General features: G+C 46.2%; 1 protein-coding gene across 3 annotated transcripts; it reads left to right on the forward strand.

Moving 5' to 3' along the window:
* Positions 1–1,218: 1,218 nt before the first annotated feature.
* On the forward strand, positions 1,219–21,692 carry LOC124473542 (protein quaking-B). Of its 3 annotated transcripts, none has more exons than XM_047029085.1 (4): positions 1,219–1,642; positions 14,460–14,547; positions 15,487–15,759; positions 16,629–17,074. In XM_047029085.1, the coding sequence occupies exons 1-4, from the start codon at positions 1,484–1,486 to the stop codon at positions 16,730–16,732; spliced, it is 624 nt and encodes a 207-aa protein (XP_046885041.1). In that variant the 5' UTR covers positions 1,219–1,483; the 3' UTR covers positions 16,733–17,074. The 3 variants fall into 3 exon arrangements, with proteins under 3 accessions (XP_046885041.1, XP_046885040.1, XP_046885042.1); XM_047029084.1 differs by having other exon boundaries at positions 1,232–1,642; positions 15,463–15,759; XM_047029086.1 differs by lacking the exon at positions 16,629–17,074 and adding an exon at positions 17,486–21,692 and having other exon boundaries at positions 1,234–1,642; positions 15,463–15,759.
* Positions 21,693–24,673: the final 2,981 nt, after the last annotated feature.

Genomic DNA, 24,673 nt, shown 5'->3' on the forward strand with positions numbered 1-24,673 from the left:
AATTTATTCTTGTGACAAAGCTAATTAGACTCGTATGTTTTATCTTTTTTTCTTATTCTCAGCACAAGCGTTTTTCTCTGGTTCAAAAGGTAGGAGATCAAAGGAAAGATTCCGTAGTCATAGCGATGCCCTTTCCCATGTGACCCAGCCTTTCCTAAAATAATTTAACAAGTATTTTTGCACCCTAACAACACTGCCCCCCTTCCCTCATCTCTCCCCAAAGTACTGTGTGTGTGTGTGTATGTTATGTTGGGGTGGTTTCTCTACCTCTCTCTCTGTCTCTCCCTCTCTCTCTCTCTCTCTCTCTCTCTCTCTCTCTCTCTCTCTCTCTCTCTCTCTCTCTCTCTCTCTCTCTCTCTCTTTGCACACACTCTCGCTTTCTGTCTTTGTGCTCAAGTGAGGTAGGTTAGGTACGCTCCCCTTTGTGAAGGAGCCTCACCTTTGATGTCATGTGCCGGGCGTCCCGTCTTCCTTCACGGTGTCATGGGTTTAGGCAGATCAAAACCCAGTCTACTCCCATACTCTTGCTTTCTGTTTGTTTTATCTGTTGTTTGTTTGTTTGTGTGCCGTCTTTGGAAAGGGCGGGCTTTTGTTAGTTCTTTACAATGTTGACAAGGAAGCAGGGGAGAACATGCACGACTCCCTGGTGTTGTCTTAGTCTTGTTTGGAGTCATGTTTGAACTTTTAGTGTCAGTAATCTCCCCATTTAAAAGGTTTCACATTAGGAAGCTGAGCTGTAATAAGGTGAGCTGAGTTGTCCTGTACTGTAGTGCGCTAGCCAAGCTGGAGAGAACAATCCTGAATGATGCTCCTTGGTTGAGACAGTGGCATTAAATTGGCACCATGGAGATTATAATATGGAATGTTTATGTATGTCCATGACTATAGAAACCCATGTGGGACGGTATTGTTCTGTTTGGAGTAAAGACATGGAAAGGCCAGTGACATTGTTTAACTTCCTTCCTGTCTCCCATTGACCGCCATTGTTTGACCCAGACAGACACTTTTAGCTTCCCACTAAGTAACCAGGGCTATTCTGGACTAATTTTGAACAACTAAGCTTTATCGAATAAAGGAAGAGAGACGGTTCCATTCCCTCTCCCCTCGGTGTCTCTGAGGTCACTAAGGAATGTGAGTTCAACAGGTTCATCCAGCAGGGGCTAAGTATGTGTGTTGGGGGGGGGGGGGTATTGTCTCCCTGGGCTACCACTCTCACACGTTCCCATGCCAGCAGAAACCAAACCTTTGATGCATGTGTGGCTTAGTTTGAATTTTTGGAGAATTAAAAAAAAAAAATTGAAAAAAAAAAATATAGTTCCTTTACGTTGTACTCAGGGGTAGCAAGGTTATATCGCTGTCAGTGGCATATCTACCATTGATCTATTTTGCAACACTGTGTACATATATAGAAATACATGCTGGACACACACTGACTAACAGCACATACCTACTAGCCGCTCTGTAACCTGTGTCATACCAAACGATGTCTATCCCTCAGGAGGAGCAGAACCGAGGCAAGCCCAACTGGGAACACCTCAACGAGGACCTGCACGTCCTCATCACAGTGGAGGATGCACAGAACCGGGCCGAGATCAAGCTGAAGCGGGCCGTGGAGGAGGTCAACAAACTACTGGTGCCTGCGGTGAGTCACCCCCCCCCCTCTCCGGGTCACTTCCTGTCACTGGTGTCCCTTGATGTAGACTTCCTGTTCGACCCCCTACATGGTTGAGATGGTGAAAAGATTGGCATGATGTCATATGCAGTGTTGGAAAACAGATTGGTGAAAGTTCCCTGCTGATCCCGGTGATAGGATGTAGAAATCCAGGGTGTTTTATATCATGAATGTGTCTGTCATTACAGGTTAGGTTTTTTATTTGTTTTATGGAGTTGATCTGTCTCGCTTCTTTCTCTCACTCCCCATGTTAATAGGAACCTCATAAAAATGACTTTATCCTGCTATTCAAAAGCTATTGCCCTTTAAAAACCAATTGCCACTGATTGCCATTCTAGAGTAGTCAGTTGTGAATCACGAGACACAATCTTCCTGAGACACAGCAGACAGCTGTGATCCACAATCTGTCATCAGATTATTTCCTTCGGCAGGGACACTAGCAGGGTTTTGCGCTGTTTGTTTTACCCACGTGAGAGTTTGTATTTATGCTGATCCAAACTTTCCACCTTTCATTTCCTTGATGTGACTTGGTGAACAGGAAGTGAAAACACTGGAAAAGGGAAGTGTCTTCAGAAGCCTACAGGATGGCGTAATCTCAGTCTGCTGTTGTTGACGCGCTTCCTCATCCTCAACAGAGCTCAAGGAGGGGAGTTATTTTGGTCCATTATCAAAGCATGGCAACTCACTGACTTGAGTAGTCTTGTGGGCTCCGATGACGCAAAGAATTGCCATACAGTCTCACGTGGAAGTTCACGAAGATCTTGTGTATTCATGTACATGTATTCAGTCACGAGAGATAGAAAGTAAATAGTGAAGACGGAGAAGTGAAACAGAGAGGCTACAGGGATCAGCCAAATGATTCACCTGTGACACAATCTGTTGATCATATTACAAGTGTCCTTCACTGTATCACCCAACCAATAGATGATACTTAGCATGTTTCCACATCCTCCCAACCCAACGTCCCCAAACACACCTGTCATGTCCCCTGGAGGAAGAACAGTTGTCCTCTGTCTGTCTGCTGTGTGTATCTCTCTCTGTGTGTGTACCTGTGTGTGTATATTAGTGTGCATGTACGTGTGTGTGTGTGTGTGTGTGTGTGTGAGCTCATGTGACTCAGCTACAGTCTCGGTAGCTGTGTAGTTTGTTGTGAAAGCTGTCATACACAGACCTGGCCAGGCCTCTAACACAGAGAGCATGACCAGCCGGTGTAGCTGGTCTCATTGATCAAATTACTGTCCATAAATGAATGAAAAACACAAGACAGGCCAGGTCAAAGACCCTGATACAGGGCTTGTTGGGGCCGACACTGGTAGGATGTGGTATTTAAGCCTCTGCTGTAATTAAGAGGGAGATGTTACCAACTGTGTTAGTGAGGCACAGGCTGATTTCAAGGAAACGAGTCAATCACTGTCTCATTAGGAACAGAAACGGGGGAAATTACATAAGGGGGTCAGGTGATCATTATCACAGGACATGGTGTCCATTCTCTAGGGATGAAGAGGTCCAAGACTGAGGAGTTTGTTTGGAAAGCACCGAAACTCTGAAGGCGCAAACGTCTTGTGGCTTTGTTGTGATTGTGGTCATTAGGTTCTGTGTGGTAACACAGTGGAGTTTGTGTGGACCTCTTGCAGCTGGGGCTAATCGTGTATTCTGGATGGGTTGAGACCATGTGCCATCTTCTCTCAGATGGGCCACAGCAGGAGGAAGAAAGCCTGTGTGACTCCGCCTCCCCGGGCTGCCATGGCAACTGCCCTCCGGCCACCTAGAATAGGGATGTCACTCTCCCCGGGCTCCCACTGCAACAGTGCTCTGGTTATCATATCAACAGCCTCCAGCTCACATACACACAGAGACCCACACACACATGCTACACATCTATTCTCCTATGAGCATCGCCTACAATCTCATTGATAGGGCTGTTCCACTGTGTGTGTGTGTGTGTGATGCAGAAGTGAACTCCTCTCCACCCCTGTGGTAAAACCCATTACCGGGGCCATTCTCACCCCTGGGGGACTTGTCACAGACAAAGAAATGAGAAGGGGATGTGTTTTTCCCTCTGTTTGTGTAAAGATAACAGCCAGCAGCTTTCCCTCTCTAACTCCCGTAAAGAGCTACATAATCCGCGCCGAAATTTACATACAGATTGAACACATTGGGTGACATTCCGACTCGGTTGGCCAGCGGAGAGACTAACGATCAGGCCAGTGGAGATATCTCCCACCATGGAGGAGAGAGATAGCGGTGGATCGCTATGCTGACTCTGGCCAGGAAACAGCGAGGCCCTCGCTCGATCTCCCCCTCAGTTTGAATGAGGGGAAGCTGTCAGAAACAGGGCTTTTCCTTTCCCTGCAAATGTGCACCCCAGTTATGCAGCCTCTGCGGCCCAAGCCGTGTATAAAGACCATGTTTTCCAGAAGGGAAGTGTGGACGCAACTTTGCGCCGCATGAGCGGTCACGCCACCCTATTGAGATTCTCCCCGAAATCATCAACATTCATCATCATCCTCTTCCTCCTCATCATCAGTCCCTCTTTGTTCTCTAGGGCTCTCTGGCTAGCCACGGGGCTTAAGGTAATTACCGTCATAGGCCTTGTAGCGAGAGAACAGCAGTGTATCTGAGCACTGGGCTGTTTGATTGTGCTTGCTGCGCCGGCCGGAACTCCTTCAGCTCTCGAAGGTCTGCTCCGAGCCATACAAACAGCATGTGTGTGCATCAGAGGGGATCGTCAATAGCAGAGCGGAGCAATGAAAATGAACGAATTCCTGAACTTTGCATGGCTGTCATGTTTTGTACGAGGGAGAGAGAGTCAGAGAGAGTCAGAGAGGGAGAGACAGAGAGAGAGAGAGAGAGCGAGAGAGAGAGCGACAGAGAGAGAGAGAGAGAGAGCGACAGAGAGAGAGAGAGAGAGAGAGAGAGAGAGAGAGAGAGAGAGAGAGAGAGAGAGAGAGAGAGAGAGAGAGAGAGAGAGAGAGAGAGAGAGAGAGACTGATAGTGCTGTTCCCCATTTACATAATGTTTATAGTAGATTGATGGTTATAAACGCCGTTGTTGCTTCACTTTCAATACTGATCTGAGATCAGTGAAAAACCCTCTCGAGGTGGTCTCCTCTCCTTACCTCTCCTCTTCCTCCCAGTGTCTTCCCAGCATTAAGGGTAGTACCGAGGCTGGGTGCTAAGCGTTCCGGCGCTGAAGGGACCACTTTAATTAAAGTCCTGTCTATCAACGGGGGCCCGGCATGGCTCCTGGCCCCCGCCAGCTTGACAGATAGAGCCTGCTCTAATTGTCACAGCCTTAAGATAAAGTGGGATTCAAATGGTATGTGTTTGTGTGTGTGTGTGTGTGTTTGTGTGTGTGTGTGTGTGTCTACTCTACCCACCCTGTAGGCTTGCCCAGCTCTGGCGGTGTAATGTTTGAACGTAGTCAAACCTGAGCAAACACACACACACACACTGCTGGCTGGGACCAGAATCTTCTAGAGCTGACCCAAGCCGTCAGTCAGTCCTCCTTATCCCTTCTGCTCTGAGACATCTTCGGTGGACAGTTTTTATTAAACACATGACTGTCTGGAGGGTAACAGCGGGCCAATTCGCTCCAGCTCCCCTTTTAGTCACCTTTCCATTTCACTCACTCAGACCCTTTCAGTGCTAGTCGAACTCTGGCTCTAGTGCGCTTCCTCACGGATTCCCTCAAACCTGTCTGCAAACTCTCACTCTCCTGACAACTTCTCTCACAGGTGTTCTACGAATCACACGCACACTTTTACTCGCAGCCTATCCATAGCATGTCAATTCCCCCCCCACCCTCTCTCTGTCTGTGTCTCTCTGTCTCTACCCCTCTTTCTCTTGCTCTCTCCTTCTCTATGTCTTTCTCTCTATCTTTCTCTGTACCCCCCGCTCTATATTTTTGTCTCTTTCTCTCTTAACACACACACCCTCTGTCAGAAGGTTTTCGGTGGTGTTCCAGTTTGTAGGTTTTCACTGGAGGGATTTCCCTGCATGCCCCTAGAGAGACAGTGTTAAGACACAGCCTGGATTCTTTCCTCCCCACCAATCAGAGTTCTGAAAGACTGTAACCCTCCCTTCTAGTTCCACAGGGTCTGGGAACTTGACTCTGATCAATTCGGGTGTAGCAGGGCCAAGGCAGAATCAAGTCACCCGTTATTTAGGCGAGAGAGAGAGAGAGAGAGAGATAAAGAGAGAGAGAGAGAGATAAAGAGAAGAAAGAAAGAAAGAGAGTGATAGAGAGGGGAAGTGTATGGGTATTCGTGCTCTTGTTGTACCCAGAGTGGGGAGAGAGGGGGGAACAAAAGCCCACTGGTTGGTGGGAGTTCCCATCTGCTCCCTGAGCAGCACAATAGGCTCTCTCTAGCATGACATGTTTTTCTACTGCTCGCTGCCGAGGAGAGTGGAGAGAGAGAACCGTAGAGGAGGGAGGGACACTGGCTCAACAGAGTTCAGATGTGTGTGTCTGTGTGTGTCTGTGTGTGTGTCTGTGTGTGCTGCTGGGTGCATGAATGTGTGTACGAGTAGTGGTGGGTGGTTAGGCCTGTGTGACTGTGTCTGTGTGTGTGTGTTTGTGTGTGTGTCTGTGTGTGTGTGTCGATGTGCGAGTGAACACATGCGTATGTGTGTGGATGATTGTAAGGATTCTGATACACATCAGTAAATGCGTGTGTGTGTGTGTGTGTTTGTGTGTCAGGCTGTAGTTCTTGCATGTGTGAACAGCGGGGACCTCTTCCCTGGTCACATGATTGAGTAGTCATCCAGGTCTTTGAGGCTGAAAGAGCATCAAAAGAAGCTTTGTTTACAACTGGAGGGTGGAAATTCTGAGCTGGGCTGTGTTCTCCTGCAGGGCCGGATAATGCTCTCTGTGGGGCTCTAGCCCCTTCCCCTAACTCCCAGAGTTCATCTCTCCCTCTCTCTCTCTCTCTCTCTCTCTCTCTCTCTCTCTCTCTCTCTCTCTCTCTCTCTCTCTCTCTCTCTCTCTCTCTCTCTCTCTTCGGCTCTATCTCTCTCGCCCTCTTTCTCCTTCTTTCTCCTTCTTTCTTCTTCTTTCTCTCTTTTACTCTATCCGTCCCTCTTGCTGTCTGTCTCTGTTTCTCGCTCTGTCTGTATCAATCGTTTGTTTGTTTCTTTTCCTCCACTCTCACATACATTCTCGAAATCATGCTCACGCCCCACCTGAGCTCTGTCATGCACAGATACTCTGTCTCCTTCCCACCATTTACAAATGTTTATTTTCTCTAGAACTTTCTCTGGATCAATCCAGTACGATGACCCACCCTACCCTGAGCGTTTGGGAACTCGCCCAACTCCCTCCTCCTCTCCCTCCCTTCTCCCCCCCCCCCCCCCCTACATTTGGGGATCCACATAGAGAACAGGGGGGAGTAAAAGGGGGTGAATGAGGCTAGAAAATGTGTCTCCTTGGCAACCTGTTGAGTGGCCCTCGTCGACCAGGCCTTCAAAAGAGCCCGGGTCATGTGACTGTAAAGAGAGAGGCTTGAATTCCTCTCCAAACGGCCCCTGTTTTCAGACTGTTTGAGGCGGGGGCCGCCAGGGTAGAGACAGGACCCCCCCAGACTCTGGGAAACAAGCTGTCCATCTCCATCCTCACCCTACTGCTCCCCATGGCCCTCCCCACCCTTTCCCCCCCACCACTGTGTTAGCCTGGGATTAGATCTGTTGAGAAAAAATAACCATAATGTGTTTAGTGAGCTGACGGGTGTGTATGTTTGTGTGTGTGTGTGTGTGTGTGTGGGGGGGGGGGTGCTCTCAGGAATGAATCCAGCTCTGCAGATTTTCTGTTTTGCTTAGATATGGCGTTTCAGCAGCTGCCAGCCTGGAGCGCATGAAACGAAAATGTCACCTCGGAAATAAAGGCCCCGTCAAGAACATTCACCTTCTGTCAAGAAGCGGGATGGTGCTCGTTCCTCTGTGCAAGGCTATTATTGTGTCATGGCACGCTTGACTCATATGCCATTGTGGTGTTTTGTTCAATGTCAGGAATGAAGGGTTTTTTATGCGTTGCAAAAATGTGTTAAATGTGAGTATACAGCTCGAAAACACAGCAATTGACTGGCTCACAGTACTTTCCATATTATTTTAAGGACTCACAGTTGTGACGGTGTCCAAAAATTGGGTTAATCGTATTATGTATACATTTAAACAAACAATGTGTTGGGTCATGTTTTTCCGAAAACATGAAAGGAACGTCACTGACAACTTGATTAATTTAGATCTTAACTTTTACACCTTCAAAGTCTCTTCCACACACTTGCTCTAATGAAGAAAGTTCCTAGTTTCCATACTTCCGTCTGAGCAGATAGGCTTGTGGTATCGCCCCACGGGAAGTCATTTCTCTAGTGTGCTCTCACAGTAATCTGAGCTGTATCAATATACTTCAACATCACTATCAAGAGTGTTTTGTTCAAATATGGAGATCGTGGCTTACATTCTTATCTGCCGATGTGCAGCAATTTCACCACCATGAGACGGAAAATTTGAATGCTGCTTGGAAATGAATAATGAACAAGCCTATGCATATTTAAAGGCAGAAATCTCTTCAAATCTTTTTTTTCCCAGGCGAAGCCAGACATCAGCACACAGTTAGAGGGCCCTTGTTTAAAGATTAGGGACCCGAATCCTGTGTGTGTGTACGTGTGTGTTTGTGTTTATATATGCGTGTGCTTGCATACGTGTGTGTATGTGTCCGTGAGCATGTCTGTGTGCGTGCGTCTGTGTAAATGTAGTCGACAGGCGGCTGCAGAACCACTGGTCGTATGCTGAAGGGAGAAATATTTGAATTCTATCATTTTCAAAATGCTTCAGTTAATGAGTTTATCCCCCTCCTCATGACTCATCTTTGCTCTGGTGAGCTAAAGGTACCCCAGAGTGTACTGCAATAACACTGTGGATGCCTTTTGGGTATTAGGTAGTGTGTCTGTGTGCTGCGTGCATGTGCGTTGGTGTGTGTCTGCACGGGTGTATGTGTGTTTATCTGTGGACATAAGTGTGTGTGTCAGTGAATGTTGTGGTTGTGTAAGGCTAAGTCACAAGGCTTACTCTACAGACGTGCTTATACCTGTAGTTGAATGATTATTTAGCCACATTTGGTATCCTTATTTTAGCTCTCCTCTGTCCTCAGTCATTGATCGTTTTTCAGCGGGAACATACAGTTTCACAGCTTAACTATCACCATGGCTAAGTGTAAACGTCTACAGCCTTGATGACAAGCAGAATGAAATGACCCCTGCTGCTGTAGCAGCATGCTGCTCCACTACGCCCACAGACACTTTCAATACGTGTAGACTAACGTCAAACTATACTGTTCATTCTTATTATTTATTGGTCCTATTCATCGTCGACCACCTTATCATCCCTACCTCTCGGACAAAATGTCCTACATTCAAATCTGATTGGCTTGCGTCTATGCATTCCGTCAGATTAGCCTATTAGCATGCAGTGATCCCACCCCTGTGCACAGGGGGACAGCCCCCTGCCCCCACCCCCCCTCCCAACACCAACACCATCACCGCCACAACTCTTTTTTCCCTCAAAGCCAATTAAGATGAAAGCTCCATGAGCCAGGGCGGAGCAGGGAACTGGGGGAGAGATTATCCTATGAGATGCCGAACCAACGCTTCTTTAAACCCCTACCCCGCCCCCTGACCTACGATGACTTTGAATTCCCTCCCAGTTCCCAAACGAACATGTACGCAGATGCACTCACAAACTCTCTCTCACTCTCTGCCCCACACGCACAAAACACCGACACTCCCGTATGCAAATGTGCACAGACGTACGCTCTCAACTCACGCTCACAACGTTAAGTGAAAGGAATGACTCCGAGCGCACACAGCTCTGAATGCAAGCACTTTGTTGTGAATGTACAGAAATGTTATTGCGGTATAGCTGATATAGACCAACGACATTCTGTCCACAGCTCCGCCAAACACACCCTTCTGACACAAACACACACACACTCATCGCCCCTCCCTTCTTTCCTACCGACCCTCACCCATGTCCTGTCTCATCAGGAAAGGCTTCTCCACACCCCCCCCACCCGGTTCTGAAAATAACCTGAAGGCTAATTTGACCCTCCTCATCTCTTCTCATTGTGTGAGTGCAGAGACAAAGGGCTGACCTGACAAACTTTGTTGTTGCTGCCGTGACAAAATGAAACTCTCTTATCAATGCAACAAGACTCGGAGGAACAAAGTTGTGTAACCTGTTGACGATCCCGTCGCCACTGTTTGCCCAAGTTCATGATCACACCGTTGTTGTCTTTGATGTAAACACATTGTCTTGTGTATGTGTCAGTGCGCGCATGTACTGTATGTGTGTGTGTGTGTGTGTGTGTGTTGTGTGTAAAAGTAAAAACTAACAGGAAACAGGCCTTCCAGAGTTCGGATCAGCAACAACGTCGGTCTGCCAAGGCTCAGCTGGACGGGTGGGAGGAGTACACACACACACACACACACACACACATACCGCATAAACACACACACCCATGCGTGTCTCCAGCTGCAGTGTAATTAATGCAAGTCCCAGTGTGACTGGGTCTCTGGAACAGCCCCTGTTGACTGAGTCCCGGCCAAACGAGGCCCTCATCAGTGCTTCCTCCTATAGCCCGTCCTATTGGCTGCTCCGACTCCCACACCCTCGACTCTGCAGAGACCAGCCACATTGAGCGCTTCCTCCGCTCGGAAACAGGTCCAAGGCGTCCGTTCTGGTTTCGGAGAGACAGGAAAGAAAGGCATGAGAGGATGAGGCGACAATGTGGCTCCGTGCCAGCGCAGAGGGAGGGAGGGAGGGGGAGAGGGAGTGTTCAGAGAGAGCAGCTGTACCCACTAAGAGTGGGAATGGTTCCTGGAGGCCTGTAGCGAGAGAGAGAAAGAGAGAAGGGGCTGGGGTGGGGTGGGGTGGGCGGGGATTGGGATGGAAGGGGGGGTTGGAGAGACAGAGAGGCGTCCGGTTTCCACCCGTGTCCTTTTCTGTGTCCTTATCTGGCCAATTAGAAGGCAGCTGTGCCCCTTCCTCCTCCGTGAGAGTCAATAGGATCGCTCGTCTGGTTTGACGGGCGCAGCCTGGCGCCCTTGGCCTTTAAAGAGGGGGAGTCAGATGGTAAAAACGGCATTCATGTTGTAATGGTCACTCCAGAACTCCTTTTACCACCACATTAATGGCTTTTATCACTCCCATCAACCAACTTTGCATTGGTTTCATGTCATTAATCAGCTACATACAGAGGATGGGAACAGCAATCAAATTAAAATCGCAACCATATAAAGTTTATAGGAATGTGTATTGTAGGGAATGAGGTCTTTTTTGTTTACCGTTACCATTTGCACACAATATTGGTGGAAACCAGGACAAGGAAATGCATCAGTCAGTGAAGAAGCCTTAGATGGGGTGTAGATAATGGTACTTTATCTAGAAGCAATCGGCGAACACATCCCAAAATAGTGTTGCGTGCTTGTCTCAAACTGAGATAGACTGGAAACGTGGACTGGAACAGAAAGGGGGAGTAATCAAAAAACTTAAAGTAGAAAATAAATACAAATATTGAAATTAGAGGAGTCGCTGAGAGGGTGGGGTGAAGGAGAGGGGGTAGTGGAAAGAGAGAAAGAGAAATCGAGAAAGAAAGAGAGAGCGAGGCCCAGATTCAGCCTGACAGGCTGTGATGGAAAGTGGTAGGCTGGCCGTCATTGTGCTTCAAAGGTCATAGTGATCCCAGCCTGAATAGCAGCAGAATTATTTCTCTTTATGCAAGCTGACATAAAAAGCATTCCACACTGCCTGGTCTGAGCAGACTCCCAAAAGTGACAGGGCCACACAGGAGCCATCCACACATACACAACACACACACACACACACAAGCACACATGAATGTACAGTTGGCACAGACAGCTATCACTTTGAAGTGTGTTCACTCTGGCATGTGCTCTATTTATATCTCTAGGCACAGGACACAGTTGTTAAAACGTGTACGTTATATGCTGTGTCATTTTGACTGTCTCCTGTCGATTCTTTACTTCAACAGAGTTTCAGCTTTGACTTCACCTCATACTAACTCGGTTGACCCCCCCACCAAACTCATCAAAGCCTAGTGCTCATAACTGAAGTGTCCCAAAGTCATTTTGTAGTGTTACTACCTTCTAATGACGCAAGATTAACACTGCAGGACCTACAACCTTTGTTGTAACAAGTATATGTCCCAACTGAAATGTTGACTATAATAATGTTTTTTTCCAATGTCCGTATAAAGCACCATGATTTGGTCCATTAGGGATGGATGTATGGATGTTTGCGTCATCCCTTTAGGATCTAGAATGCAGATGCCAATAGGAATCTCTATTCAGCATAATAATTTCAACCATTCAAAAGCCCGTGCACAATGATGGAAGACACGCTGAAAGGGTTTGTTTTTTTAAGAGTGAAACCCAGCTAACTGTTGCTCAGGAAGGCATTATGAGCAGGATTAGTTGCAGCTAGATTCACAGGTTGCAGACTCCCGTCTCTCCCTCCCATTGGATAACACACTGGCTGCACTCCCGAGGAGAGATAGGAAGGACAAAAGCAAAATGGAGAACCATTTTAAATAGTTGTATTGTCTCGAGTATTTGTTTTGGTCAGAAATCCATTTGGTATTGATGTTTGCTTCAAGCACGGATCAAGACACATGGACACGCAGTACTCATCACTCGCTCACTCGCTCACACACACACACACACACACACACACACACACAAACCCACACAACAAACACAAGCACGCTACATTGCACACACAAAACAGAAAATACTCTCTCTCACACACACACACACGTACACACTCAGAGAGTAGAGGTGTGTGTGGTTTCTGCTGCGTTGTGCCGCTGTGAGTAGTGCAGAGACAGAAAGTGTCTCTTTGTGGCTGCGCTTGGCAGGGCTTCACCATTGGAGTAGGAAGGGCCCACGGCAACACTGTCACAGAAGGAGGGAGAAAGAGAGTGCAGAGGAGAGATAGAGAGACTACAGAGGGAAAAGGCCTGGGATTGGGGAAACATCAGTTGGAAGAAAAGGTTGTCAAGACTTTGAGAGAGACTAATTTATTCAATAGGAAGTGGTTTGGCAAAGGAAAGAGAGCCAAGAATGAAAGCTGCAAGGAAAAGAAAACACGAGCAACTACCTGCGATGGTGACTTCTAAGCTGTGCTACATGTGGTTTGGCCTTGTGCATCAGCAGAGGGCACAGGCAGGCTGACGTGACTGAGAACGTGAGTCATTGACTGTTGCCATCAACATTGACAGCCAGGGGAGAGAGGCCAGTCTGTCATGGCCGACAGTCTCTCACTCGTGCGTCTCTAGCCAGAACCGAGTCCGTCGCATAGGTGTGACGGACTCGATGTGTGTCAACACAGCACCACACACTGGCCCAGAGCGGTTACTACAGGGTTACGGTGGAGTAGAGAGTCGTGTGGCCATCATCCACTAAGGTGGACAAAGGAAGAAATAGCCTCATCATCTGCTGTAGTGTGCCATAACCCTGAGGGACAGTTATAAAACATGTGCATCTCACACCCTATACATTCCCGAACACACACACACACACACATACACATACATACTGGAGCTAGTTCTTCTGGAGAGAATCGAAGCGAATATCACTCAAGGTCGGAGAGCCATTTGTTGATTAAATAAAGACTTGCAGTGATTTATTTCACTGGAGCTGTTTCTCCATAGACTATTAATCACTTCAGACTCAGCTTATTAAAAGTATTGATGTCTGAATGTACAGGAGCACTTTTTTTTCCTTCAAGGCTATTTGAGACTTGGCTCAAAGTTTTTGTCGGAAGTCTGCCCATCCCCCTGACCCCAACCCCCCCCCCCCCCTCCTTCCCCTCTTCCTGTCTCTCTTGTCTCTCGTTCTCCATCTCTCATCCTCTCTCTCTTCTCTCTCTTCTCTCTCTTCTCTTTCTGTCTCTCTGACACACACACCCTTGTACTCCTCCTCTCCCTATTCTCTTCCTCTTCATCACACTCTCTTCCCCTCTCTCTTTCTCTCTCTCTCTCTCTCTCTCTCTCTCTCTCTCTCTCTCTCTCTCTCTCTCTCTCTCTCTCTCTCTCTCTCTCTCTCTCTCTCTTTTCTCTCACTGTCTCTGGTCAATGTCCCTCTTCTTCCAGCTCATCTCATCTTCTCGATCCATATCCCCCCAAAATCTACGTTTGCGATAAACACTCAAGTCGGATTGCTTTACATCTCCAAAAGTTAATTGCTGCTCCAGGCAAGTAGATTAGACATTGCTGTGTGACGTGAGAAAGTTTGATTCAGATGGAATAAAGTGTTTCTCATTCACATTGGTGATTCTCACAGAAATCAGATTAGAGTTTATGTAAATATCAAAGATTCTTGGGAGATACGAGACCCCGCAGGTCCCACATTTGTGGCAGTACTGTTCAAACTCGATATGAAGGACTTTGATTAAAAAGACATGCAGTGGAAACAAAGGGGAAGCTTTGGGAAGCTGATTGGAGCTGGATAAATGTTGGTACATGTTTTGGATAATGCTGTCAACTAGAAAGTTACGACTGATATGCTGTGTTGCAGTTGGATGCAGTGTTTGTGTGTTGACAAGTCAAGTGATTGTGTGCGCCAATGTGATTGCATGTCAGCCGTGTCTAAAGCATGGTTAGCCACGGTGCCTGTGTGGGAGTGTGTGTTCGAGTGCTGCGTTGATGTGAAGCTCCAGTGTGTGACGGTGCCTTTGTGTGTGTGTGTGTGTGTGTGTGTGTGTGTGTTGCACAGGCGGAGGGGGAGGACAGCCTGAAGAAGATGCAGCTGATGGAGCTGGCCATCCTCAACGGCACCTATAGGGACGCCAACATCAAGTCACGTAAGTTACTGTGACATCCCCCCTGGGGTGCCTCTGTCCTTGAACCGAGGCAATGACACTCTCAACCGGCTTTTGTTGTTGTGTGTGTGTGTGTGTGTGTGTGAGCCCGGGTGTTTGCGTGTACGTGGGTGTGAGTTTGTGTGTGTGTGCGCATGTTTGTGTGAGTTTGCGTGTGTGTGTGTGTGTGTGTGTGTGTAAGTGAGTGTATCTGTCCATCTGTGTGAGAGCGGCTGGGTGTAATTCAAACTGCCTCATTCTCAACAAGTGGGGAGTTTGTGTTCTGAACACAGTAGCTGGACACTGTGTGCTTGGCTTGCTACATTCACTTCAGCGCATTGTGCTTTGGTGTCCCCAGCTGTCCTATGAGTGGTGGGCAGTGGGTTGAGTTGAGTCCTTTCATAGGCTAAGAAAGGCTGTCTGGCTCCAACTGGGCGGCCATTTTGTGTCTCTCAGTGAGATTTGTGCTTCAGTCTAATCACATGGTGTTTGTCCCAAGCAACGCCAACCAGGCAGTTTTGGTGCCAGATTCCGACCTAAAACTTTCAGTGAATGCCTATCACTCCTGAATAACTCTTTTTATGGTGTCAAATGCTAATCAACTTACATAAAGCTTGGTTCACCGTATGTAGATAAGGCTTTCCTACTCATGGCACATGTGCTTGTTCCTGGTGTGAGTTGTGACATGCAATGCATGATGGGATCTAACCTGTGTTTGTCTCCTCCTTTTTTTGGTCCCTCCACTGCCACATCTTCCCCTCTCTGTCTTTTTTACACCCCCATCCCTCTATCCTCCTACCTCTCTATCCCTTTCCCTCCCTCCCTCCCTCCCTCCCTCCCTCCCTCCCTCCCTCCCTCCCTCCCTCCCTCCCTCCCTCCCTCCCTCCCTCCATGCCCCCGTGTTTCCGCTCACTCCAGCCGCCCTCGCCTTCTCTCTTGCAGCCACTGCCCAGGCCCCACGCCTCATCACCGGCCCCAACCAAGTGCTGCCCCAGGGGGCCCTGCGCACGCCCACCCCGGCGGGCCCCACCATCATGCCCCTGATTCGACAGATCCAGACTGTCATGCCCAACGGATCGCCTCACCCGGGCGCCACCCTGATGCCCCAGGGGCCCGAGTCGGGCCTCATATACGCCACGCCCTACGATTACCCCTACACGCTGGCCCCCGCCACCTCCATCCTGGAGTATCCCATCGACTCCAGTGGGGTGTTAGGTAAGCATGCCCCGTGCCCCTGCGACTGCCCCCCCTCCGCACCCCCCCACCACCACCAACACCACCACCCCCACCACGGCCAGTGGAACCCCGCACCCACGTTGCTGCTGCGGCACGCCTCCTAGGGGAGCCCCCACCTGACTGCGAGGCCGAGCCCTTACCGGAGATAGCGTTCAGAGAGAAGAGCCACCTATTGTACAAAAAAGAAAAAAAAAACTCTCTAGCTCTTGTTAGCATCCTTCTTTTCACTTTCAGACATGTCTGTGATAAAAAAAAAAAAGTATTTAAAAAGAAACAAAGAAATCTGTACATTAATGAATAGGGCTGATACAGTTCCCTGCTGTCTCCAACTCTATACCCCCTCTCTCCCTCCCCCCCCCCCATACCCAGCCCTGCTGTATGGCTTTGTTAAGGCACTTCAGAAAATCGGATTAGAAATATCGTATTACAAACGCGACGTGGCTCCATTAAGAGGGACAGCACCCAGAGGCACAGTGTAAACCTTGAACTGCTACCAACGCATCAAAATGCCAACAGCAGCTTTTTTGTCCAATTTGGGTCGGGCACATTTCTGACACCCGAGGGTGTTCCCCTCTCGACTAGCAGGGAGCAGCCAAATTGGAAGGGTGGGGGGGGTGGGGGGGGGGGGGGGGGGGGGGGGGGGGGGGGAGGGATGGGTGGGTGGGTGGTTGAGTGGGGGGGAGTTAGTGGGTTTGGGTCTGGTTGTTTAGAAGGGGTGGGGGGGGGGGGTTGTAACTGTGAGAGGGGGGGGATCGAGGGGGGGGAAGGCCCGGGCAAAGATTTGACCCTGTCTCTTTCTCTTGTGTAACCTATACAGCCTGTCTCTTTCTCTTGTGTAACCTATACAGCGTCCTCAAAGGCCGAAGAGCTGCCTCTCTACCTGGGCTTTCAGACCTGTCACTTTCCCATCACTGTGCAGCGCGGAGAGCCCGCCAACCGGCCTCCATTTTAAAGAAACGCACACACACCTTTTTCCTCCCTTCTTCCCCTTTACACAACACACACACAGCCTCCCCCAACCCCCCCCCCCCCCCTCGCTCCCAAGTGTTGGACTGGTCGACCATCGCCCCCCCCCCCTTCTAACAACCACAAGCCACACAGGGGGAGGCCTGTCCTTCCTCATCATGTTCGGTTCCAAATGACCTGTGTGTGTGTGTACTGATGCCCCCTTCTATATATCTATATCTGTGTCTGATGATGAGGGACAAATAAGCACTGAGCCCCACACTGCTGCAAACCCCCCCACCTTGAGGTGCCCACATTTTTCTCACGATCTCTCGAAGGGGGTTGGGGTGAGGGTTGGGGTGGGCGGGGGTGGGCGGGGGCAGGGGCCTTCAGAGGGGTAACATGAGGACGGAGAGGGGTCAGTGGGGGTCGTGTTAAGGTTACGGATCAAGCCAGGGGCTGGAAGGTACGAGACGGTTGGGCGGGGGGGTCACCTGTAAAAGCTATAGGCCTTATTCGCAAAGGGATTTTAGGACATTCTGTCCTCACTGACTGTCTTGTCAAAAGGCTGAAGCTGAACTTTTTGGAGTGTAGCCACTAGAAACGACAGTCAGTAATAATAATAATAAAAGATGTTTTGTAACCATTTCGATGGACTGTCCTAAAATAGCTTTTGGAGTAGGGCCTGGTGCTGTGTGTTGCTTCTCAGAGGACAGACACTCCTGGCACTAATTCCCCGTTCCCTTCCTTTATTCTTTAGGTGTGGCTTTCCCCACGAGAGGCTAAAAGAGTTTCAAGGATCCTTACTGAGCCCCTCATCCGATCTGAGTGTTAACACACATGCGCTTTTCGTTTCACAGCTGCCTTTGAATAAAGAACCCTGGGCCAGGCCTAGCAGTCAGACAGTCAGACAGTCAGACAGACAGACAGTCAGACAGACAGACAGTCAGACAGACAGACAGACAGACAGACAGACAGACAGACAGACAGACAGACAGACAGACAGACAGTCAGACAGACAGACAGACTCAAGTCTCTTTCCCACTACTGACGTTTACACTGGCTTTCCTCCCCCAAAGAGACACAGCTCTTTTTGACATGCATGTATTTGTGTTTGTGTGCATGTGTGTTCTCTTCACATACACACGCGCGCGCACACACACGCAAACATGTTTACATATGCATATTCTTACCTCCCTGACTGTTTCACTGACTGCTATGTTTGGGTTTGAGAAGAAGAAAAAACAATACAATACTGGTTCGCTTTACTAATCACTTAATTCATTGCCTTTTTCTACTTGTGGTTCTTTGATAAGAGTTGTTCATTTTTTACTACTGCAAATGTGCCTATGAAGCTTCCATCTCTGGGCTTTGACCAGGGAGGGAGTGATCAGTATTATATTTAAAAACGAAAAAATAACTGGAGATGCACTTCCTGATGCGTGACCTGAGATTATGTGACTAGTAAAGCTTCCCTCTTTGTTTGTGTGTTTGTGTGTGTGTGCAAATATGCCTAATGTCTGTGAATCTGTAACAAGGACTAAAGAAACAATGTATCCTTATGGTCAAGGTTACTCCATATTCAACGCTACTAAGTCCAAGATTTCTCCTTGTTATAAAAAAAAATATAAGAGTATAATTTGTGCCTTAACATGTATTTTCTAATGATATCCTAATTTGTTAGATGTGTTTGGTCATATATATATATATATATATATATATATATATAATGTAGTAATATGAAACCCTGATTAATTGACTTAATGGAAAATGGTGAAGGATGACTCATACCTAATCCCTGTTGTGGTGATGTTGTTGCAATCCGAGCAGGTGCAGTGGCTACTAAAGTTCGAAGGCACGATATGCGGGTCCATCCTTACCAGAGGGTAGTGACCGCAGACAGAGGTTAGTTTAGCTCCTGTGCTTTTGTGTTTATCAGCCACGCCTGCGCAATGTCGGTCCTGGTCTGTTTTGCAACATGTTCACTTTTCTGAAGCTAGTCGTCCCAGGTTTGGGATTCCCTGCCACATACGGAATCCCACCTTCCTATAAAAAACCTATCAGTGCAGAACTGGAGTAGTTGCTCCGCGTTTGTAGGGCTATAAAACTCAATTTCAATAAATAGCGACCAAAACACAGAAAAAAACAAACAAACCTGTTTATTCAAGTAGAGATACAAACGGACATACTTGCATTTAAGATGAACAAGCTTCACTTAACTCCATTATTTTGATGACCTTATGGATCTGGCATGATGTTTATGAAGAATAATGGACAATCCCTTTACAGAACAGTGTTTCACTTTCCCCCTCTGTTTAATGAGAAGGTTGCAATTTATTGATGCACTTAAGTCTTCAGCTTTTGAAAGATGATTACACAACACCGATCAGTCAAGATAGTCCTTTTGTATTTATTTGTATGCAGAAATTAAGTTCCGATCATCAGGCACATTTTTTGTAAGGGACAAAACTGAAGTGGTTGTAAAACTGTCATGCCATATTTGTTTTTCACTGTCTAATCAGATTGTATTTTCCTCTCCTTTTTAGTCTTTTTGATTCTAAATTTCTTTTTAAAAGCCTCTGCCCTACTGAAGTCCCTCAGAACCTTAGTGGGTGTAACGGACCCGTCTGGCTGTAGGCTGGAGCTCGGGCATTGTGCATAGTTCACTTTGAAGTTCTCAGCAGATGGGGAAACAAACACAGGCCATCATTAACACAACGGTCAGAGATTTGACTCGCTAAATGATATACCGCCCCCACACAGAACAAGAGTTGATCTGGCCATGTAGTTCCACACAGAATTAAGTCAAAGCCTTAGCAAAGATTATATCGTTAAGTCGTTTTTGTTTTTTTGAGGATTTTGTTTTCATAAACGTAGTATGGAATTAATGTCAAATGGGTCACTTCTGTCAGTCAGTGCCTGTTCTTCTTCATCCTTAGACCCCATTGATGGATTCCACAGGTGTGTAGTGTATATTCTTCCCACATAATGTGTTTCTACATATCGACAGCACTTCATCACATATGTATGTGTACATGTGTGTAACACGTGAAGGTTTGCAATGTGCTTGAGAAGTTGTTGTTATTATAACAACTCATGGAAAATCTAGAACAATGGATTTTAGTGAAATGTACTCATTTTAGTTGATAAGAGGTGAGTCATCATCTTTTTCAGCTTTATGATGATGATATGATTTCACTAACATGTATTACTGTATCCATGCACAGTAATCATGTTGCACTTTATATATAATTTGACATTGCTTGAGCCCTACACCGCAGCACAGAGTATGAAAACGAAATGATACTTAATGGGGGTTATCATCCGCATATTTCACATCCACGTGAGTAATTGCGTTATAATCTGTTCTCACAACACGCAGATTCGTGTGATCCTAAAGGGTCTAAGGACATAGTAGTTTGGGCATGGTTGATCAGAAAGTGATTTCCCTGTGAAACGACTCTAAAACAGTCAATAAGAAACAACTCTAATGTTACTTAAGTTACTTAAGAAGTGCATTTATAAACATGAGGGGTTTATTACTAAAAGGTCAAACCTTAATACATAATGAAGGACAACTAAGTAATGAATAGGTAACACTGACAAAATTAATGAGAAACAACCAGATGAAATTGCACAAAGGCTGGTATTCAATCCACGCACAAATAGATTTACCCTTACACCATAATTAACAGTTTCACACAATACAAAGTTAATTAAAAAAAGCTTAACAAAGTTAAGCAATGAAGAGGTTAAAGTTATAATAGACTTGATATACATTTGTTTAATAGATAACGTGTGGGGGGGTTAATCTTGCTGAGGGTGGATTGAGTGCCTTCCAAACCATCAACCCTGTGTGTTCGTACAAGTCTGTCTCATGGTGGCAGGGGAGGATGCAGGTGTAAGATGACCTCTGAAATATGGGCCTCTTCACCAGGTCATACCGGCAAGGACGTTAACATCTATAGAGGATCAGTTACACTTCAATTGGGTCAAAAAGTTGTTTACCGTAGATTCTTGTTTTGAGATATCCTTGACCTATATTGCTTTCCAAACGTAGAGATCGGTGAGGTTTTTTGATCTCTTGTCAATCTGGTAAAGAAGCCACACCTCTCCTTTTCCTTTACATCTGTTGAGTTTTGCTTCATTTGAAAAGAGAGACTACGGCACAAATCTTATTTTGCACTGAACGACATTTCAAAAGCATTCTTCATCTCCTCTGCTCCAGTCAGAAAGAGCAGACATGTTTAAAAAGTGAAAGCTATGACAAACCTCAGATGATGAAATGAAATGAATACATGTATGATTTAAGCTGAAGAGTCTTAACCAGACCACAGTGTAGTGGACTGAGTGTTCAAGGGTCCACTTTATGGATGAGACAATTGCCAGAGTATGAATGCATTTACGACAAAATTCCACTTGAGACATTTTTTTTATGTTTTACTGTAAGCTTCTTTTTATTTTTTGTTGTTGCAAAGAAAATAGTATTTACTTGTGGCTTCTTGAAATATATATAAATATATATATTAAAATTATAAAGCAGGAATGTATATGAAATGTCAGATTTTACCTGTATTTTGCAAAGAAATAGCGAGGATATTCTAGAGGGCTATTGTAGGAAAGACAAATATGCATCATAGCAGCTTTATAGCACCACTTTAGAAAATTTCCTATATTTTTGAATATATTTTAGGGCTTTATACAAAAGACAGGACCTTTTCAGTGTTTATATGCAAGTGCATTTTATATTACGTGTCATGTGAACTGTCTATTGTCTCTTAAGCTGAGGGCACCGGCTGAAGGGACATCTTTAGCATGCCCATAGCTTAAACCTTCCATGGCTAGAATGCTCTTTAGAAAGATACCATGTAGTGTTGCTTTGTATCATTATGGCAAAGATTTTCCTGTTTGTTGTAAATAGAAAACATTGAAAAGGCAATAAAAAATTCTATTGAGTAAAAAAACAACAAACGCTGTTTTGGCCCTAGATTATTTTCTCCCACAACAATGTGGTCCTCTTGAATTTCTCATTGTACTCTCTCTAAATTCATCTCTGCTATAACAAAGAGACATTAATATTCACTTCCTTCATTACCGGCGTCTTAACTCTTGAACCACTGTAGGGACCTAATGCTTAATAGCAGTCAGGTAACAATAGCTTCACTGACTTGTCAAAGCTACTCCTTTTTCATATCATTGAACTTTCCTCCTCTTCAGATGTCCTGTCCATTCACGTGACTGCTACTAACCATTAAAACATGTTACTGTGATTGTCTTATTTTCATTTTTCAATTTGTTATTTTGTTTCCTCCTTTTTAACATGTGAGCTATAAGAGGCAGGCTGTTTTTCATGCAGTTTATGTAAAATCATGCTTTTTATGATTTTACCACATGTATCTATTTAGATGATTGGTTCTTCCTAAACTCTTGGATTCAAATAATCCACCATATGAACCGCCCTTACCACAGAACCAGAGGAGGTACTGATGTACTCTCTCTTTTCTCACTCAACATGTTCAGTCCAGGTGGCTGAAGGTGCTGGGTGAGAATGATTGATTCTCATTGGTCACATTGATGGGCAGGTCATATGGTGAATGGTATGGATCCAGGGCCAATTTGTGATTAGTAGAATCATGATGTCACCCTGCTGTCACTCGCTGAAACTAATCTCCTCTCTATCTTTTTTCTTTCCTTTCCTTTTTGTTTTCCCTCCTTTTTATTATTCCCCCTCCCTCCCTTCCGTTTGTTTGTTTCCTAACCCCACCCAGCCGCCACCGGCAACTAACCCTTGACCTTCTGACCTCTGAACTCCTCACCCAATGATGACCTGGCCATTGCCTGCCTGCTGATCAGTTCTCTGGTACGCTAAACAGCAAATAAGTCCTCCGTGGCTCGGCTTTTTACTGTCAGTGGAGGCACAGCTTGGCACCACCTGACGAATGGACCCCCTATAACGGCCTGGCGCCCCCTCCTGCCTGCTCTGTCTGCTTTCTGAGGGGGGAGATCCTGGCTCTAGATCTGCACTGAATCATTATAAAGCAATAAGGTCTGAACCCCTGCCCACTGGCCCGACCCCCTACACTCCACACCTCCCAAACACCACACTCCTCTTCATCAGTATGAGCCAGGCAAACACACCACACTTACCTAAATCCCCTTTGGAAAGCACCATCCCCAACTCCTGAAGATACAGAAGAATGCCCTGTCCCTCCTCTCCTCTCTCCGTTCCTGACCCATCACCCGGGTGACCCTCCCCACAGTCAAGGTAACAGAACTGGGTTTGAATGTATAACCCGGCCGGTGCAGCGAGTCCTGATCCCAACCACTGGGGCAGAGAACACAAGCCTTCTCACCCACTTTCAGTCCCAGTCCCCCCTCAGTATTGGTGTGATATGAACTGATGGGTGGGTTCTATGAACAGGGCTTGAATAAGGACCTGGGCAAACACAGAACAAAGGTTTGGAGAAGGTAAAGTACCAATATTCACTGTCCCATTACCTGCCATTTGTTTTTCAATCATTGAGGGAGATTTTGCAGTCAAATGTTACTTTGAGGATGTAAAAGCCATGCTTGCCTATCTGCTGTAAAAATGTATTGAAATTGTAGATACGTGTAAAAAGGGGATGACACCAATGTGAAAAAATAGACACTTTTATTACAAAAGGTGCTGGTGGAGAAAAAAATCTATATTTTTCCAAAACCTAGACTTTTTATACTTTCAAGTATCGTAAAAGAAAAATGAAGTATGAAACCCTTTATGTCATGAAAACGGTCCTATTATCTTTATGTGGACGAAGAGGTGTCAAAGACCAAAACAACCTTTCTTTTCATTTTAGGGTTGAGCATTTAACTGAAGAGGAAATACTATACGAAGTGCCTTCTTTTACTCATGTTTCTGATATTTGAATGTGTCATCAGCCTTCAAGCTGCAGACCAGGCCAGTACACACAGCCTGTAAGCCACAGACATGCAGGTGGATTTCTAATGTTACAAATATATTATTAGTTAGACAAAGTAGCCCTCCTCCCTAGACTGTCCACTGGACAACTTCTAGTCTGAATCAGGCAAATTATCATGGCACGATTTCAGACAGACATCCGTACAAGAACCAAAGGAGAGCATTTCTTTAGCCCTTATACCGTCCCCAGACTCCTTGTAATGAAAGAATGTTGAGTCTGAAGCTACTGAGACATTGATTATCTTGATAAGGAGAGTTACACCATTAAAGTACCAATTAGGAATGTACACAGGCATTACCCACAAGGACGTCTCGACCTGCATTACTCCCATGTCTTGTTGGAGAGTAGAGAGTCTGAAGATCAACAACTGTCTCACTGCTACAAGTGGCAGTCTGAATTGCCTTACACACGAGACATTGCAAGCTTTTACTGTCTTGAGTGTAGCAGGACTGTACTACCCCCTGCTTCTCCCACGACAAACCGTTTTCTTGCCTGTACTCCATCTTGACTGTATTCTGGTTTAACAGATGACAGGATGAGCTCTCTAACCAGACAGCTGGTGAGTTAACATTTGCGGTGATCATTTGAGGTGAGGGGTTAGTGTGGTTGTGGTAGGTCAGTGTGGTCATGCTAATTGGCTGGTTTGAAATGTGTGTACTTCCTGGACTGCACCCAGACATTGCTCCGCATCCCCTGTCTTTATTTACTATGCAACAGGATGATGGTGTATGGGGAGTCAGTGTCTCCCATTGGGTCTTACTGTGTGCCATTATTTGCAGTATCAGTAGTTTATGTTGCAAAATGCTACAATGGTTGCATATAAATCAATATCATGAATAGTATTATTGGTATTACTGGTATTATTACATTTTTGGACAAACTTTGAAGGCAAATTGATTTGCATACACTTTTGATGATCAACAAATGGTATCAAACAAGTGGCTTCATTTATGTGTGGGTGAATGACATATCATAACCAATAACGCATT

Source organism: Hypomesus transpacificus, chromosome 11, assembly GCF_021917145.1.
Source record: "Hypomesus transpacificus isolate Combined female chromosome 11, fHypTra1, whole genome shotgun sequence".
Lineage (NCBI taxonomy): Eukaryota > Metazoa > Chordata > Actinopteri > Osmeriformes > Osmeridae > Hypomesus > Hypomesus transpacificus.

Excerpts from the sequence above, each read along its gene's own strand:
- LOC124473542 (XM_047029084.1), top strand. The coding sequence starts at position 1,484 with ATGTCTATCCCTCAGGAGGAGCAGAACCGAGGCAAGCCCAACTGGGAA. Across the intron at positions 1,643-14,459 it reads ACAAACTACTGGTGCCTGCG|GCGGAGGGGGAGGACAGCCT; the intron begins GTGAGTCACCCC and ends TGTGTTGCACAG. Across the intron at positions 14,548-15,462 it reads GGACGCCAACATCAAGTCAC|CCGCCCTCGCCTTCTCTCTT; the intron begins GTAAGTTACTGT and ends CGCTCACTCCAG.